At 42.7% G+C, this 17,660-nt stretch overlaps 1 protein-coding gene across 9 annotated transcripts in view; it reads left to right on the top strand.

Moving 5' to 3' along the window:
- The first annotated feature begins 682 nt into the window (after positions 1-682).
- Positions 683-17,660, top strand: part of RGS7 (regulator of G protein signaling 7) — a 498,690-nt gene continuing 481,712 nt past the window's right edge. For 2 of the 9 annotated variants that reach the window (XM_053209416.1, XM_053209415.1), the window contains exons 1-2: positions 686-869; positions 1,816-1,942. In XM_053209416.1, the coding sequence (XP_053065391.1) occupies positions 1,865-1,942 (78 nt within the window). In that variant the 5' untranslated portion in view covers positions 686-869; positions 1,816-1,864. Of the gene's footprint in view, positions 870-940; positions 1,142-1,796; positions 1,943-17,660 lie in introns of those variants that run through there. The other 7 variants (XM_053209414.1, XM_053209412.1, XM_053209420.1 and 4 more) reach the window with 7 other exon arrangements.

Below are 17,660 nucleotides of genomic sequence, written 5' to 3'. Positions count from 1 at the left end.
GGGCGGAGAGGTGGGTCCTCTGAGCACCTCCCTTGCAAGAAGGCGGCGCGCACGGGGGATGGGTGGCCCTTCGGTTTCACAGGTGGCGAGGCTTCCAGCTCGAGTGGGCAGCCTCCAAATCGCTTCCCATTGCTCAAACTTAGGACGAAGCCGACAAAGCCGCAGGCGGCGGGCCGCAGGGCTCCATCGGTCCTGGCCATTTTCTCGCCTCCCAGGACTCGCCGGCATCTCGCCCCGCCGTCAGTTAAGCACAGCGATAATCAATCATCCGCTGCCCTCGCACTGTCAGCGGAGTCAGCAGGCACGTGATGAAACGCGCCGGCTGCGCGGGACTCCATCCACCCTGCATCCCTCCATCCGCGCGCCCGCCCTGCCCTTCCGGCTGCCGCTCGCCGCTCTGCGCGGGCCCCCAGGCCGCCCGCGGCGCCCGCACCGGCGGCCGCGCGGGGTGTGAGCCCGCGGGGCCGGGGCGCGAGGGCGGGCGGCTGGGCGGCCTCGGGGCGCCCGCGCCTCCGGCCGCCCGGCCCACGTGACAGCCCCTCCTCCCGCCTCCCAGTCGCGCGCACGGGCCGGCGCCTCGCCTGCGGCGCGCGCTCGGCTGGTCCCCGCGCCCGGGAGCAGAGGCGGCGGCGGGAGCGGGCCAGCCAGGCGGCGGGGAGGGGGGGGGGGAGCGGGCGCGAGCGGCGGGCTGCCGGGGTGGCCTGTGCACGGCGGCGGCGACGGCGGTGGCCTGAGCCGCGCGGTTCCGCATCCGCCGAGTGTGATGAGGCTGCCCTGCGTCGGGGCTCCGCTCGCCGCCAGCTGACAGCGCCGGCACCCAGCCCGCCCGCGAGGGCTGACGCCGCGGGGCCGTGACCTTGGCCGAGGAGGTAAATAGGGGAGGTGGGAGGGGAGGAGGCGGTGCCTCCCCGCGCGCCCCGCACCCACCCTCGCTCGGCTCCCCGCCGCGCGGCCGCCCCGGGAGCCCCGCGCCCCTGCCGGGCTGCGGGCGCCGCGCTCGCCCAGGTCCGCGGTGCTGAAACTGCTGCCATTTGTGGCGCCCGGGGAGCCAGGCGGCGGGAGCTGGGTCTCGCTGCTCTCCTCCGCTTGGGCTGGTTGCTCTGAGGCTCCTGCAGCCGGGCTGCCACGCGCGGGGACCCAGGTAATGGCCCGAGGGGTTGACTCCCACCCGGTCCCGTGTTCGGGACGGATTCTGGTGCCTTTTCGCACAGACCGGGCACGATTCCCTCCTGACTTCCGAAGTGCAGTGGAGGGGAGGGAGCGGGTGCGGGCAGTGCCGGGCAGGTGCAAGTGGGCGAAGCTCCCCGGCTCCCAGAGGGAGACCCGGGGAATGAAGAGCGAGAACGGCACGCGGACTGGGCCTGTGCGATGCGCTGCCTGCGGGGAAACTAGCCGGATACCTGGGCGCGCGTGTGCCGCCGCAGGGTACTTGCCTTTCCGCCCTTTTGGGAAAACATCATCAAGTCGCTATGCAAGTACTGGGGACCAGAGAACTCTCTGTAGCGCGGAAACGGTAACCGTGGGTTTTTTTAGGTGAGCCTCAAACACTTTTGAAAACGAGTGTCCAGAAGATCAAGTCACTTAAAACCACAGCCCAATGACTATTCTAACTGAAAGACTGTCGTTTCTCACAAATCCCTGGGGGTACAGTAGGTGTCTTCTCAATTTTTAAAAATCTGTTTCTGTGCCGCTTCCTCCAGCCAGCCTCTCGGCAAGTGTGCCCGGTGTGGGAGCTGTGGATAATGAAGACGATTCAAGTCAACCCCCTGAGCACCACCACTCACATCTCACTGAAGTCTCTCTAACCCTCTGCAGGGCAGACGGATCGTTCCAGTGCCTGAGAGCTGACCAAGTGTGGGGTGACATGGCCCAGGGGAATAATTACGGGCAGACCAGCAACGGGGTGGCGGATGAATCACCCAACATGCTGGTGTACAGAAAGGTAAGGCTTTCTTCACTTTCTTGAACAAAGGGAAACTTTTGTCTTCCTTGATTTTGTTTTCTCCCCGGAATATATACTAACTTTGTGGCCTCAGACTTCCCGAATCACAAAGTGCTGCACACTGTACTTGAAGATGGTCTGAGATTCTCAGGTGTGTAGGGATGCAGTGAAGTGAATGAGGCTGGCTGTACTCCTCCCTCAGCTTCCCTGCCGACTTCACGCAGATTAACCTGCCATCAGCAGCAGTACCCGCAAGTTTGGGCATCACATACTTTGTTACACCTGTGATTTTGTAGCATCCGTAATAGTTTGCAGAAGCTTTTTCATATACTCCCCTAAGCATTTGAGTTATAAGGATTGTATAAAGGTATCGCATTTTAAAGATGAAAAGACCACTTTGCAGTTCAGCAAAGAGTTAATGTGCCTATGAATCTATGGTTGGTGTTAACAGTTTACTTGCGACTAAACTTTGTGTGTGTGTGTGTGGTTTTTTTTTGGTTTGTTTTTTGTCTTAGCCTAAATTATTTTTTACTTTGGGTTATTTTTATGGTTTTGTTTATGGGTATTTATGTTCCAGTGCCATATGAATCCTACATAAACGTTTATGGTTGCTTTTTTTTTTTCTTGCCACCAACTGATCTGATAGCTTTATACATTTTATTGCAGCTATCAGCAACAAACTTCTAGACACTGAGCCACCATAATAAAGATGCATTTGAATATTGTGTGTGCTTTAGAGTGGTTGCTTAGGTAACTTCATTCTGGTCATAATCAACAATAGTCCTAAAATTAAGGAAGCAATATTCTTTATTTAACTTCTGTGCCAATCGTTTCAATTGCATTTTATGCTGGGATTATTTTTCCTTAGCATATTATCTGTAGCGCTTATGGGGCAAGATTTCTTTAGTTAATATTAGCAATAACGAAAAGGAAGTCATACCTTGGAGTCAAGAAAATTGTTAAAGGTTTTAATTAGCATGAGCCCATTGAAGAGTCCAGGATGAGTTTGTGTATGTTCTTTCATGAATAAAGCTGAAAAGCTGTCTGCTTTCTTGACCTGTGATAAATCTCACCTCTTCTATGTGGGCCCAAATCACCGAGAGATGGTGATGAGTATGTGTTTGAGGCAATATTGGTATTGCTTTCATGTGAAGGTGAATGGCATCCTGATGCAATGTTAGTTGTTTTTCTCTTTAGCCATACAAACAGTATTGTATTGTGTACCTGTGAATGCAGTTTTTTGTGTCTGGGACAACACAGTATGATAGGAAATAAAAATTGGAGATTAGTTGCTTATTTTAGACCTAAAGCATCCCAACTGGATAATCAAGAACATAATCCACTTGAGCCTAAATTATTATGATTGTATTGCTACATCGATTGAAATAACTGGATATTTGCCCATTCTAAATAGAATTCGTTCTGAGAAGAGCTGTTTGGAGGGCAGTTATGTGTTTTTAAGTAAGTTACGATATTTTTATTGTTTGGTATGCTTTGAATATTAAAATATGCAAGAGATGAGAATCATAAGTTCTATCTTATAGGCATGTGCATGTGGAAAGCTGGACTTTTGGATGTAAAATTACAGTAGTTAGCTACTCTTGTTTGGTCAAACACTATATTCTTTTTCTGGTTCTTTATAGAAGGTTAGGGTCACATTGATCAGACACCTAATGCTTATCTTGATTAGAAATAAACTTAATATGACATGAATCTGTGTGTCTCATTTAGTCAGTTATTATGAGAATAAATGAAAATATGAGGCTAGGAGTTTTAGAAATAGTTATTAGATTATTTAGGGTACCTGAGCTTCTTAGTGCTAATTTTGAATTTGCTCTGTAAGTTGTTGTGTGACACCAAATTGCTGCTAGGGCTACTGGTAAGTTAACAGACTATGTCTTCAGGGAAAGAGTATAATGCCTCATTCTTTTCAACATTATCATTTTGTTGGTTAAGCTTGGAAATGCTTATATTACTTATTTTGCCCTCCTTTTATTACTGTGTTTAGTATTAATAACACAATTTATTTTTAGAAACTATTTCTCTGCTAAATCATTTTCAGAAAAAAAAATAACTCAGTTCAGTAAATTGTGCTCATAATGCTTGACTATGGATTGCCTATCTATCCTTTTATTCTCCAAGCACACATATTTTGTATTTGTGATATAAAGAATAATGTATAAATACCAGATAATTTATATAATAAGACACACGTCAAAATGGCCCATGTCTGTTTGGAGACATACAACCTGACGTCATGGTTTCATGTGACCGTTTTACCCCTGTTTCTTGCACCTTATTTATATTTATATTTTCAGTAGAGGCTAGATTTTAATGTGAAGAACAGCAAAGTAGTTGGAGAGACGAATAGGACTGGTATCTGTTACTAGGATGTTTCATCTCTACCTGCTTAAAGGAAGAAGCACTGGGTTACAAACGCGTAACAATCAAGAAGTCAATCACAGGTTTAGAAAAGAACTTGGGTACCATGGCACATTGCTCAGTGACAGCGGAGAGAGTGGATAAATTGCTGTTTTTATCCTCTCATGCCAGTTTTCCACTTTTGCTTCATTGTTGAAACATAGTTCTTGGAAATAGGTTTTGAGCTAGACACATTCACCGGTGTTCTCACGGTTTCCCCTCCCCTGCAGGCCACCTCTTGTTTATACCAGGATTGTGGTGCTTCACACACACTAAAGACATGTATGTGCCGTTTCCGTTTTATCTGGGTAGGCTATGAATGACACGTCGTAACACATTCCTGTGAGAGAGGGGAACAGGGAATGGTTAGCAAAGTGGAATGCACAGACAAGAGCTGGGATGCATGCGTTTCTTGTGTTTGTCAGATGTGTCTCTCTCTTGTGATTACTCTCATCCAGATTATAGGAGTTCCTCCAAATGACGGGAGAATTCTAAAGGTCTCTTTCCATGGAGAATTCCGTAGTGACGTTATGGAAAAATATACAGTGTGTAGAAGGATGAGGCTCCAGGCAGAGTGAGTGCTGCTGTGGTGCTGGCTATGGACAATCGTGGTGCTGCCTCACGGTCAGGGTTGGGACCTGCAGGTCAGCCTGGGATGTCTGTGAGCAGCTTTTTGGTTTCATGTGAGGCATCTCAGGTGGAAGGATGGGGTAAAATATGTAAAGGGTCTTAAGAGATACAAACTTCCAATTGTAAATAAGTCACATGGATGAAAACTACAGCATAGGGAATATGGTTAATATTGTAATGATGTTGTATGGTGACAGATGGTGACGACAGTAGGGTGGTGAGCAATGAGTAATGTATAGAGTAATGTATTAGGGTGTTGTACATCTGAAACTAATATAACATTGCACTTCACTAAAAGAATTTTAAAAAGAAAGGGTCTCTGTAGGCTTCATTTGATGTCAAGTACATGTTAAACATCCATATGGACACAGTATATGCCTTACCAATTTTTCAACTCACAACGCTGTTTTTTCATAAGCAAGTGATTAAGTTAGAGTCGTTATGCCATTTTCTGTACTTGAGAACACTTTATTTGAAAGCTCATAAGATATGAGTCTCAGCCACATTTAATTTTCGGGCTTTCTAGGCTCTATCCGGGCAGGCCTTAACTAACATTGGAATGAGAAGTAACCCGCTTTCTTAAGAAGAGACCCACTGAGCTCCAGCTTGCCTTGGGTTCGGGAGGTTTCTTGAGACATTGGTAGAGGTGCTAGCCTAGAACGCAGTTTTGGCTTGGGTTGATGAGGCCCAACCACTGCTCCCTTCTCACTCTGTTCCACAGGGCAGAATCCTTGTTCTGGACGCAGCATTGGCTGTGGAGGACGGCCGAGGTAGAACCCAGGGAGCAGGGACACACATTCCAAATCCGGTGTCTGGCCAGCATGCTGCCCACTAGACAGGATACATCACGTCTTGTCCAGCAGCTGACATTCCTGCATTTGAAAAACAAAATATCTAGGGCACCGTGGGGCCAGTATTTCAAATGGTCTGGAATGCCGGCCTCTCACCAGCAGAACTGCTCACAATGACCAATAATTTTGCTATTACTGCAGCAGCTATTTATGCTTCAATGGCCAGAAAAGAAAATAAAAATATTTTCCTCATTCACTACCTTGGTGGGATGAATGTGTTTTTGGATGGAGCAAACCTGTGCCCTCACCTTACCTCACCTGCCCTCTCCTCTGTCCTTTGCCCTCACCTCGCCTGTCCTTTCCTTTGTCCTGTGTCCTCACCTCACCTCACCTCACCTCACCTCACCTCACCTGCCCTTTCCTCTGTCCTGTGCCCTCACCTCACCTGTCCTCTCCTCTGTCCTGTGTTCCTCTCCTCTCTTCATCTCCCATGTGCTCACTCTCCTTCCAGTTGCTTTTTCCTTTTAATTTCTTCTTTTAAAGACAGACCTAAATGTGAAGGTAAGTTTTCCCTGAGATGATGCTCAGTTTCGTTGTAAAAGATAAAATGATGTCTTTTGGAGAAGAGAGCAGATTCCAGTCTGGTTTGGGTGCGTGTTATGCACATGCTCTTGAAAGGGTGCTTTTAAACTTGTGTGCCATGGGGTCCAATATGTTGCTGTGTATGTGGTGTGGCAAAAGGTTAGTCTTTAAGGACCGACTGCTCTGTTCTTGAAGAGCAAGAGGGGCCCACTGGCCCTTCCTACAGAAAGATGCAGTGGGAGATGTCAGCCCCATAGGACTGCCCATGCTGATTGGCTTGACCTAGACTTGCCTTTGGAAGCTGTTTGTGAAGTCTGTCTGTTTCATAAGAGTACAGGTACCCATAAGAAAGGGGAAGGACTTGCTTCTTTGGGAGGAATTGAGCCACAGACAGTTACTAGTCTGTTAGTGGCGAGTTAGCTGACATTTTCTGTATTAACTCAGTGCATTTGTCTCTTTAGGATTGTCCAATCTGGTTAACCTTGAGGGTGTCAATATCCCCCCCCCCCCCCTGCTCCTTGAACTCCATTATCAAAAATAATTTTTGACATTTTTTAAATGTTTATTTTTGAGAGAGAGCGAGAGTGCAGGGGAGGGCAGAGAGAGAGGGAGACAGGATCTGAAGCAGGCTCCATGTAGACAGAGCCTGACGTGGGGTTTGAACTCCCTAACTGTGAGATCGTGACCTGAGCCGAAGTCAGGTACTTAATGGACTGACCCAGGTGCCCCAACTGTTGACTTTTTTGAACCTTACTTGTCTTGGTCTTTCTGGGTTTAGGGTGCTGATGAAGTATATTTATAAGTGATAAGAGAAAGGCCCATGAGAAAAGGAAGGAGTGCTTGCGAATAGGTAATCGGAAAAGGTCTGAGCCTTTACACCTTCAGATTTCTAAATTAGGGGCGTCAATGGGAGGCAGGGACCAGGAGAAACGTCTTGCCATTGCTCAAAAATTCTGAAATGGACTGTCTTCTAGAATTAGATTACTTGAAAGCTCCTTTCTGGACTAAGGGATATTGTCTACTATAAATATGAATTTAATCTGTCTGAATCAAATGCAGACCTGTTTTCCCCTCAGTAACATAAATAATGACATGTGCCCTGAGATACAATAGAACCGTCATCTATGATATTTTTTGCTGAGAAGTGGACATGTTATGAGTAATAATTCAATGATGGATTTTGGATAATCATTAACCTGAGTTCAGAGCCGGAAAGCCTTCCACGGTTGAGCTTTTCCCGCACCAGTTGTTGCTTGTCAGTGCTATTTGTGAGATTAAGATAAGGATTTGTGGCCTGAATTTTATTTCCTTTATTTCCCACCTCCAGCCTCCGTGAATCTAATTGATCAGGGGAGAGTGCAGATGTAGGAAAGAGAAGCTATCTAGGGATTTTATTGCCTTCTAATAGCCTTTGTGGTTCTACTGAGTGATGGAAAGCAGGGTATTTTTAGGTGGTATTGGTGATGGAATGCGATCGCTGCAGAGAATACGGAAATGTTTTGGATTTGGATAGTTTAGTGATATATGAAATGTTAAGTCTCCTTGAAAACAGAATTGTGGAAAACAAGCTCTTGCTCCTCCCGTTCATAGCAGTGAAAAGGAGGCATTGGAAGGTCAGGGTGACAGGGACTTCTGTCTTACAAAATACCAATCTAATTATAAAATAATTGTAAATGATAAAGTGGGTACCAGGTTCCTTAGGGAAAACAAGGCCCACTTCTTTCTGCCATTTGCCCAAGGCAATATGAAAATTTAACTTACCCTCTTTTCCCTTTGTCTTGTGTCTAATTCAATTAACAAAGGTCTCAGGACATTGGAGCTCTAACAGACAGTCATGAACTTGGTTCCAGTTTCATTAAAATTGCCACCTGGTCCAGGCTGGGATATTTTGGCTGAGGAGCCCATTCAGAGAGAAGAAGTCGCTCTTCCGTTTACTGAAAAAATAGGAAAATGTCAGCTTTGTGACATTAGCTGGGTTCTTAAGAGTAAGGCTGGGAGCCTTCTTATTTGACATCCTTCCTTGTGATTGGCAAGTACACTTTTTCTTCCGGAGCCAGTGTGAAGTGGAAGAAACATGTGCCCTGCAGTTGGGTGGTCTTGTTTTATTTTAATCTTTTAATGTTTATTCATTTTTGAGAGAGAGAGACAGAGAGACAGAGACAGAGAGACAGACAGACAGACACACAGCATGAGCAGGGAAGGGGCAGAGGGATGGAGACACAGAATCTGAAGCAGGCTCCAGGCTCCAAGCTATCAGCACAGAGGCTGACACGGGGCTCGAACCCACAGGCTGTGAGATCAGGACCTGAGCTGAAGATGGATGCTTAACCGACTGAGCCCCCCAGGTGTCCGGGTCGTCTTGGTTTTAAATCTCGGCTCTGCCACTGTTGATCTGTCTGGTTGTGGGTTAGCAACGGACTACTTTCGCTTTGGTTTCCTTATCTGTAAAGTAATGAAAACCAAAAATGTTTCCTTCGTAGAGCTGTTTGATGGCAAAATGAGTTACTTAGGGATGTGTCTTGTATAGAACCTAACATATATTAGATCTTCAATAAGTGTCTGTAACAGTAATAGTAATTATTATTATTTTCCTATTCCTGTTTATTTAAGTAAAATTATGAAACACCTTGGGGTGCCTGGGTGGCGCAGTCGGTTAAGCGTCCGACTTCAGCCAGGTCACGATCTCGCGGTCCGTGAGTTCGAGCCCCGCGTAGGGCTCTGGGCTGATGGCTCAGAGCCTGGAGCCTGTTTCCGATTCTGTGTCTCCCTCTCTCTCTGCCCCTCCCCCGTTCATGCTCTGTCTCTCTCTGTCCCAAAATAAATAAACGTTGAAACACCTTGTATGTGCCATGGGGTTACTATGTTGTTAAATTTTTTGAAGGGAAAAAAGGTGAACATTTTCATGTCTTCCTGATAGTTAGCGAGGCAGATTCTGTGAGATACTTTGGTAATACCATTTTCATGACTCTCACAATGTCCTTTCTTATATTATTTATCCCTATGTAGCTAGCTTTTACTCTTTTTTTAAATTTACTAGCTTCTTTTTAATAAGCTCTTTGAAGTATTATCTTATATATCTTTGAAGTCTGCACAGTTCCTTGGATATTATGTAAAGTAAATAAAGCTTTTGAATCCAGGAATTTTGGAAATGAAAGGGAACCTAGAATGGATCTACCTTTTCACTTTGCAGATGACGAAATTTAGGATTAGAGAAGTTACGCAATTTGTCTGCAGTCACAAAGCTTGAATTCGAGTCTTTATTTTTCTTTCTGTGGCTCTCTCTATCTTTTAAAATAACTGCAATAAGTCTTCGTGTTTGTAATTCAGTATCAGTAGGGAATCAGCATCCTGGTTACCCCATGGCATCCTTGGATGCCTAGTCACTCACAAGAGATAGGTTACTAGATTCCTTTTTTCCCTTCTACTGTACTCCAGCCTTTGGAGCCTCAGGAATGGTAAGATCGGGAACTTGGTCTGTCCTACTCTGAGAGTAGTTCTGTTCTTGATTTGATGCTGGCTGGAAGTCCTAGGCAGATGAAAACACAGAACATGGTGCTCTGTGGAGCATCTGTTGGAGCATCCAGCTGTCCAGTGGAACTTCTTACCATGGTGGAAATAATCTGTATGTGGATTGTTTAATATGGTAGCCACTACCCACACGGAGGAACTGAACACTTGAAACGTGGCTGGTGTTACCCAAGACCTGGATTTTAAATTATACTTAATTTTAAGTAATTTAAATTTAAATAGCTTCTGTGGCTAGTGACTATTGTATTTGACAGTGCTTAAGGAGTAAAGACCTTTGGGAAAACAGCATCAAACCCAAGAGAAGAGATAAAGAATATGCTATACCTAGTCTGACACTAGGCACACAGTGCTTGCAACAAAGTGGGGGCTCAACAAATGATTTTTTTAAAAGAACGAAATAGAAGTGAAGTTTTGAAGGAAGACTCTGGCCTGATAAGGTGATGGTACATATTATGATAAATGATATCAAATGACTACTTTGTTTGTTTGTTTGTTTGTTTGTTTATTTATTTATTTATTTATTTTCTCATCCTGTGGAAACTTTCAGCATCTGGAGAGGGTGGCTCTCCTAAGATGAGATGATAGTGGTTGTGGGACCAGAGCCTATCGACACCATCCAGGAAGGGCACTTGTAGGTACTCAGATGACTTGATGTCAAAGGCACTTCAGCTAATCTCCCATCTTGTGGCATCTCAGGGATGCGTTGTAGCCTTTCCAGTTCCTAACAGGACTGAGAAAAAACCAGAGGCTTTCAGGTAAAAGGGGTTTACAGTGGTTGGAATCCTTGTTGAGAATTTAAAGTTGGGATATAAGGAATCCATATTTTTAAAGCTCACTTCTCTTTCTTATCTCAGAAAGTTGAAAGGATGGTGGAAAGCCGTGGGAAGTGGCAGTGATAGAGGGACAGGGTCTCCCCATCCGAAGGGCTGTGTTGTGGATTCTTGTACTACCCTTCACGAGCCACATGAGCTTGGGCACATTTCTTACCTTCTCTGAATTTCATTTCCCTCATAAAATTAACAGAGACTGCTTCACAGAATCTTTGAGAAGATGAAATGAAATATAAGTGGAAATTCTTGACTGAGTGTGATTGACAAATAATACTTGTAGCCTTTTTTTGGGGGGGGGGATTGCGGAAATTACCGAGACTCCTTGAAAGAATAAACTTTACAGTAGGCTTCCTAATAAGTCTTTTCCAGCTTGCCAAGTGTCCCGTGGCTGTAGGTCATTTAGAAGCTCAGTTGACATGATTTCCTCTGTTTGGTCATTGCTGGAAGATGTCAAAAACAGTTTAAATCTGCATAACCTTCTTTGGCCACAAAGCTTTTGAATGTCAAGCTAAACTGGTTCCAGTAGATACTTTTTCTCTTGTATAAAGATCTAGGGAGATTTTCACCCCTATTTAAGATGATATATCCCAAACATTTTGAAGAAAACTAAGCACCACATAGAAATAACACATTGTTACCAACATTTTTCTCACTGAACTTTGCTAGGTGCATTTCCTCTGGAAGTTAATGCCATTTGTCACTTGCTCTGTCTTCTACATAGTATTTTGTTTTGACTTTTGATTTGTCACTAATTAGACTAGTTGCCATTTATTGAGTGTTTACCCTGCTTCTTTACATATATTACCCATTTTCCTTAAAATAATGTTGCATGTTGGTTATTAGTATCCTGTTTTTCTGGTACAACAGCTGAAACTGACCCCTGCAGACTGAGTGACTGCCCAGGATTGCTCAGGGATTAGAAGCAGAGCCAAGGTAGAGACATCTATCTTTCATTGCTGTGTTCCCAGCACTTAGAAAAATGGCACGTAGTAGGTGTTCCAAATATTGATTGCATAGATGCACAAATGAGTGAAGGAACGAATGAATGAATGAATGCTTGCTCCAGACACCCTACTCTCCTCTTCACCGTGTTGCTTCCAATTAAATTAGTGAACACTCATGACACTCAGAATTCAGTTCCTCTCACTACACATACATTGAGCCTTGGCTATGTTTAAGCACCATGGTAACACCAGGGATGGACTTGTAGACAAGGCAGACAGCATCTGAGCCCTGACTGAGCTTATTTCATGGGGGCAAAGACAGATGTCAAGCAACTCATCATAGGCTGATTATTAACACAAAAGGGGAAGAAATGGGCGATGTGAAAGTTTACTTCTTTTGGGTCATCTTGTTTTCTAAAATAAATTTTATGTTGATCTGTATCTTCTTGTTGCAGTTCTGTGCCCAAGGTCTTACAACCTCTGATGCTAAATTGAGCTAAGCTAATGTTTAAAATCCTCAGGGCTTTACTGAGACAACTGAGGCAAAGGTGTTGGTCTTACCCCTTAGAAAACGAAATGTCTCCCTCCATAGGTTCTCAATCAGGCATCATCAGTTCTGGCCACTCAGGATCGATGAAGCCGTCCTTAGCTACCAAGAGAGGGAAAGAGACTCTTGTCATTAGAGAAAGGTGCTTGTTAAATTGAAGGCTTTGCGGTCAGACTCCTAGGTTAAAGCTGACATAATACCTGTGAACTTGAATCAAATTACTTTGCTTTTTTGTTTTTGTTTTTTGTTTTTGTTTTTGTTTTTAAATGTTTTATTTATTTTTGACAGAGAGAGAGACAGAGCATGAGCGGGGGAGGGTCAGAGAGAGAGGGAGACACAGAATCCGAAGCAGGCTCCAGGCTCTGGGCCATCAACACAGAGCCCGATGCGGGGCTCGAACTCACAGACCGCGAGATCATGACCTGAGCCGAAGTCGGACGCTCAACCGACTGAGCCACCCAGGCGCCCCTACTTTGCTTTTTTGAGTTGCAGTTTCCTCATCTGTAAAATGGGGATAATAATAGGTTATTGTGAGGATTACAAAAATAGTGCATGTAAAGTCTAGATAAGTAGGAAACATTCACTATATTTTAACTATTACTTACAAAAGCCCAAAGAATAGGAACTGGGTTTCTCTATCAAAGCAAGTGGTAATGTCTAAGGATCACTTTCCTTTGAAAATGTTCTTTCTTACACATATTGTAGAATTTGCTGCTCTTTAGTGGCTCTTGATAATTTTGTTTAGAACTGTTTCATATAGTAAGTGTACAATAAAAAGTGACTAAAACTGTTCAGTTATGGCACAATTGTTCATGTGTCCATAGCATTGCGTCAGTGGTTATTAACCATAGGTGAATCTTGTTTCGCTGGTACTTCCCCACTTATGCTATCCCCCAGTTGATTATTTTGAGACAAATCTGAGAAAAAATATCTTTTAAGATCTAAATTCCCTCATATATGCGTAGACTGCTAGATTACTTTTAAGGAAAAGTAAATGAAATGATAATTATTTTTTTATCATCTTGAGTCCTTAGTGTAATGGTACATCCTACTTAATGAGTTTTTTATTTTTTAAATATTTGCTCAAATTGGGGTGCCTGGGTGGCTCAGTTGGTTGAGCATCCAACGCTTTGTTCCAGCTCAGGTCATGATCTCATGGTTTGTGAGTTCAAGCCCTGCCTCAGGCTCTGTACTGACAGTGTTGAACCTGCTTGGGATTCTCTCTTTCTCTGCCCCTCCCTCTCTTGTGTCTCTCTGTCTCTCTCAAAATAAATAAATAAACTTAATAAAATAAATATTTGCTCAAATGGGTCTATCATTTTTTCTTTTAAAATTTTTAATTGTGATAATATGTACATAACATAAAATTTATCATTTTAACCATTTTTAAGTGTACAGGTCAGAGGCACTAAGTATATTTACATTGTTGTACAACCATCACCACTGTCCATCTCCAGAACTCTTTCATCTTGCAAAACTGAAACTTGTACCCATTAAACACCAGTTCCCTATTCTTCTCTCCCAGTCCTGACAACCACCTTGCTACTTTATAAATGTAATTGCTGATATAAATGGAATCATAGTGTATTTGTCCTTTTGTGACTGTCTTATTTCACTAAGTATAACGTCGTCAGGGTTCATCCATGTTGTGGTATGTGCCAGAAATTTCTAAGGCTGAATAAGACTCCATTGTATGGATATGTATCATATTTTGTTTATCCATCATCTATGGATGAGCACTTGGGTTCCTTCCACCTTTGGCTGTTGTTCACAGAATAATGCTGGAATAAACATGAGTGTACAAATATCTATTTGAGTCCCTGCTTTCAAGTCCTAGAATTGGAATTGCTGGATCATATGGTAATTGTGTTTTTAATTCTTTTGAGGAACCACCATACCATTTTCCATAGTGGCTGAACCATTTTACATTCCCCACAGCAGTACACGACGGATACAAGTTCTCTGTATCCTTACCAACACTTGTTCTCTTTGATAATAGTCATCCTAACAGGTATGAGGTAGTATCTTATTATGGTTTTTATTTGCATTTCCATAATGATTGAGCATCTTTTCATGTACTTGTTGGGCATTTTTATGTCTTCTTTGGAGAATCTGTGAGCTTTCAAATACAGATTAGACTGTCCTCAGGAATGGTTTTGACCTATGAACCGTATGACCGTGTAGATTTCTGTCTAACCAAAATTCTGTTATTTTTGTTTGAACTTCTGAGCTAGCTTTTTGGAAAATTTTTAATTTTTTTTTGAGTGGGAGACAGAGAGAGAATGTGAGAGGGGGAGAGCAGAGAGAGAGGGAGACACAGAATTGGAAGCAGGCTCCAGGCTCTGAGGTGTCAGCACAGAGCCCAATGTGGGACTTGAACTCAACGAGTCGTGAGCTCATGACCTGAGCCAAAGTGACATCTGAGATAGCTTTTTTATTAAAAAAGGACTTTAAAGTCCTTTGTTCTGTCATTAATTTCCAGGTTTTTAGTTAAGAGTGTAACCTCCATATTTGACTCTTTTGGGTGATGGTAGTGATGAAGCTTAATGAATAAAAAAACTTAAATAATAGCACATTTAAAAATAAATTCAGTTTTATTTGTTTTGGATCTATGAAATAATTGCCTTTGGGGGTATTATGATGGGGCAAGAAGTCTCACATCTCTTAGAAAATCTTGCAGATGCTTTAAAGAATATCACAGACCCTATCAAAATCATAACATTCATTGTCTTTCTTTGGCTTTTATATAGTCTCCCCACACTTTTATTCCCAATGCATTTAAGTTTGGATAAGAATAGTGAATACAGCATTTAGGAATTTTAGCATTTAGAGCACTTCAGCTCTATCCTGAAGACAGAGGTATTCATGATTATAACCAGAAAAGATAATTTCAAATTAATCTCTCTTTCCATCTTAAATCTTGGCCTTATGCAGTTATTTATTTATTTATCTTAGAACACTTAATTTGAAGATGCCTTAGTATTAAGTCTCAGTACAGGTCATTTGGGCTGGGCGTTTTAATGGCTTGAGGCTAAAGCAGTTTATCTGTAGGAGGTGAGTTCTGACTCTTCCTGATAACTAGCATTATATTACATATGGCCTTAAATACTAAAAATACTGTAAAAACTCAGTGGTATTCTTACTCTGAGAACTGATTAGAAGCTAATCAACTTATCTGTACATATTGATCTGTTTGATGCAAAGCTCATTGTCGCTGTATAGAACTGTGGTAAACCTCTCTGTCCTGGACATTTCTGGAGTAATAGCACTCTGCATTTACATGGAGGCACATGGCCACTGGAGTGAAGATCACATTTCCTAGGCTTCCAAGACCTGGTGGGCATGGGATGCTTTCTGTGATGCTTTCTGGCCAGTGAAATGTAAGCAGAAGAGGTTTGTGTAGTATCTGGGACGTGCCCTTTAAAAAAAGGATATATCTTTCTTTCTTCCTTTTCTCATTCTTGCTGGCTGGAATCAGGTCATCCTGGTGTGAAGTGGAAGGTGAGAGACCTGCATGGCAGAACAACAAAAAGGGAGTGAACCTGGGTCCCTGACCACTGACCTGGCTTGCCTACGTAAACTTTCATGTTAAAGGAAAATTAACTTATGTCGTCTTCTATTTTTTTAAGATTTTATTTATTTAAAAAAAACTTTTTTTTAACGTTTATTTATTTTTGAGACAGAGAGAGACAGAGCATGAATGGGGGAGGGTCAGAGAGAGCGGGAGACACAGAATCTGAAACAGGCTCCAGGCTCTGAGCCGTCAGCACAGAGCCCGAAGCAGGGCTCGAACTCACGGACCGCGAGATCGTGACCTGAGCTGGAGTCGGACGCTTAACCGACTGAGCCACCCAGGCGCCCCAAGCTTTATTTGTTTAAAGCGCTCTTAGGTTTACAACAAAATGGAGAGAAAGGTAGAGAGATTTCCCCTATACCTCCTGCCCCTCCATAGAGCCCCCCATTACCAACATTATTCACCAGGGTGGTATATTTTCTTATCACGGATGATCCTATATGGACACATCATCATCATCATCATCATCATCAACCAAAGTCCACTGTTTACCATAGGATTCACTCTTGGTGTTACATATCCTGTGGGTTTGGACAAATATGTAATGACATGCATCTATCATAATATTGTAAACAGTTTTTCCACTGCCTGCCTTATCTTCCAGACATTGTAATTTGGGTATCTGTCACTTGCAACAAACCCAAATTCAAACCAATTCGGAAACTATATCCAATGCCTTTTATTTTGTATCTGTAAGATAGTAATAGGACTCAAGTTTTATTTGAAATACAAGTTTCTTGTTTAATTTTAAAAACAATCTATTTGCTATCTTGGAATAAATCTAGTTTCTTTTAAACAACTTAATTGAGAAATTTGGACTTTGGTTAATTATGCATATGGTTCAATTTAATTTAGCAGATACTTATTGAACAATTATTATGTTCAAGGTAATTTACTAGAAGTGTCAGGGGATAAAAAATCAGTGATGACAATTGTATGTTCTTTACCCGAGCACTTTGAAATGTCAAGATTGGAGAATCAAGAGATTCACAAGTACTTTCACTCACGCGCGCACGCACACACACACACACACACACACACACACACACACCCCCTCATAAAGTTGACAGTACGGTTATATGGTTTTTAAAAATTCGTGTTTTCCTGTAAGGAAACTGAGGTCTGGAAAGCTTATTTGCCTATGTCAAAAACAAATGCAAATGAAAACCATATTATTTATTTACTGCAAATTACTTGTGCTAGGGGTAAGAGGAAAAACTTTAAAAAATATTTGAACTTATTTCTTTGCCCTAGTACTTGTTCACTTGTTCACTTGTCCGCAGGTCCTACAGCCGAAGGTGGTCTTCTCACAGTATCTTTGCTTACTTAGAAGTTTGGCTAATTTAAAAATGGGATAATTTTATATAATAAAAGCTGCTTAAAGTGGTAGAACTAGGCCAATTCCGCATAGATTTATTTGAACACTGTATTTGAACCTTGCTTTATGTTTAGAAGCATTTTGTTGAGCATATTGATGAAAATCAGTAGGAACTGCCCACCTTGGTAGCATCTTTGGTAGAATTTGTACATTCTTAACCATAGGCAAGAGGTGCTGAGTTGAATTTTAGCAAAGAGAGTTAAGTAAGCGCAGTGAGAACACTTTATTTGTACCATTTATTCCATCAATCCGCAGTGCCTCCAAATTTCAAAAATATCCACACAACAAAGCAAAATATGGGCATTTCTGCTGTAGCACAATACATTCCTTAAAAAAAACCCTCACATTCTGAAAAATCACACACTAAAAATAACTGACATTTTAAAGGAAATAGAATTGGAATACATCACTCAAAACATTTAATGTTTAATCAAACATTAGCCAAAACAATAGTGATCTTATTAAAAATGATAGCTCAACTACAATAGCATCC

Source organism: Acinonyx jubatus, chromosome E4, assembly GCF_027475565.1.
Source record: "Acinonyx jubatus isolate Ajub_Pintada_27869175 chromosome E4, VMU_Ajub_asm_v1.0, whole genome shotgun sequence".
NCBI classification, from domain to species: domain Eukaryota; kingdom Metazoa; phylum Chordata; class Mammalia; order Carnivora; family Felidae; genus Acinonyx; species Acinonyx jubatus.
Note: the sequence above shows the minus strand (reverse complement) of the source record. Positions and strands in the feature narration are given on the sequence as shown.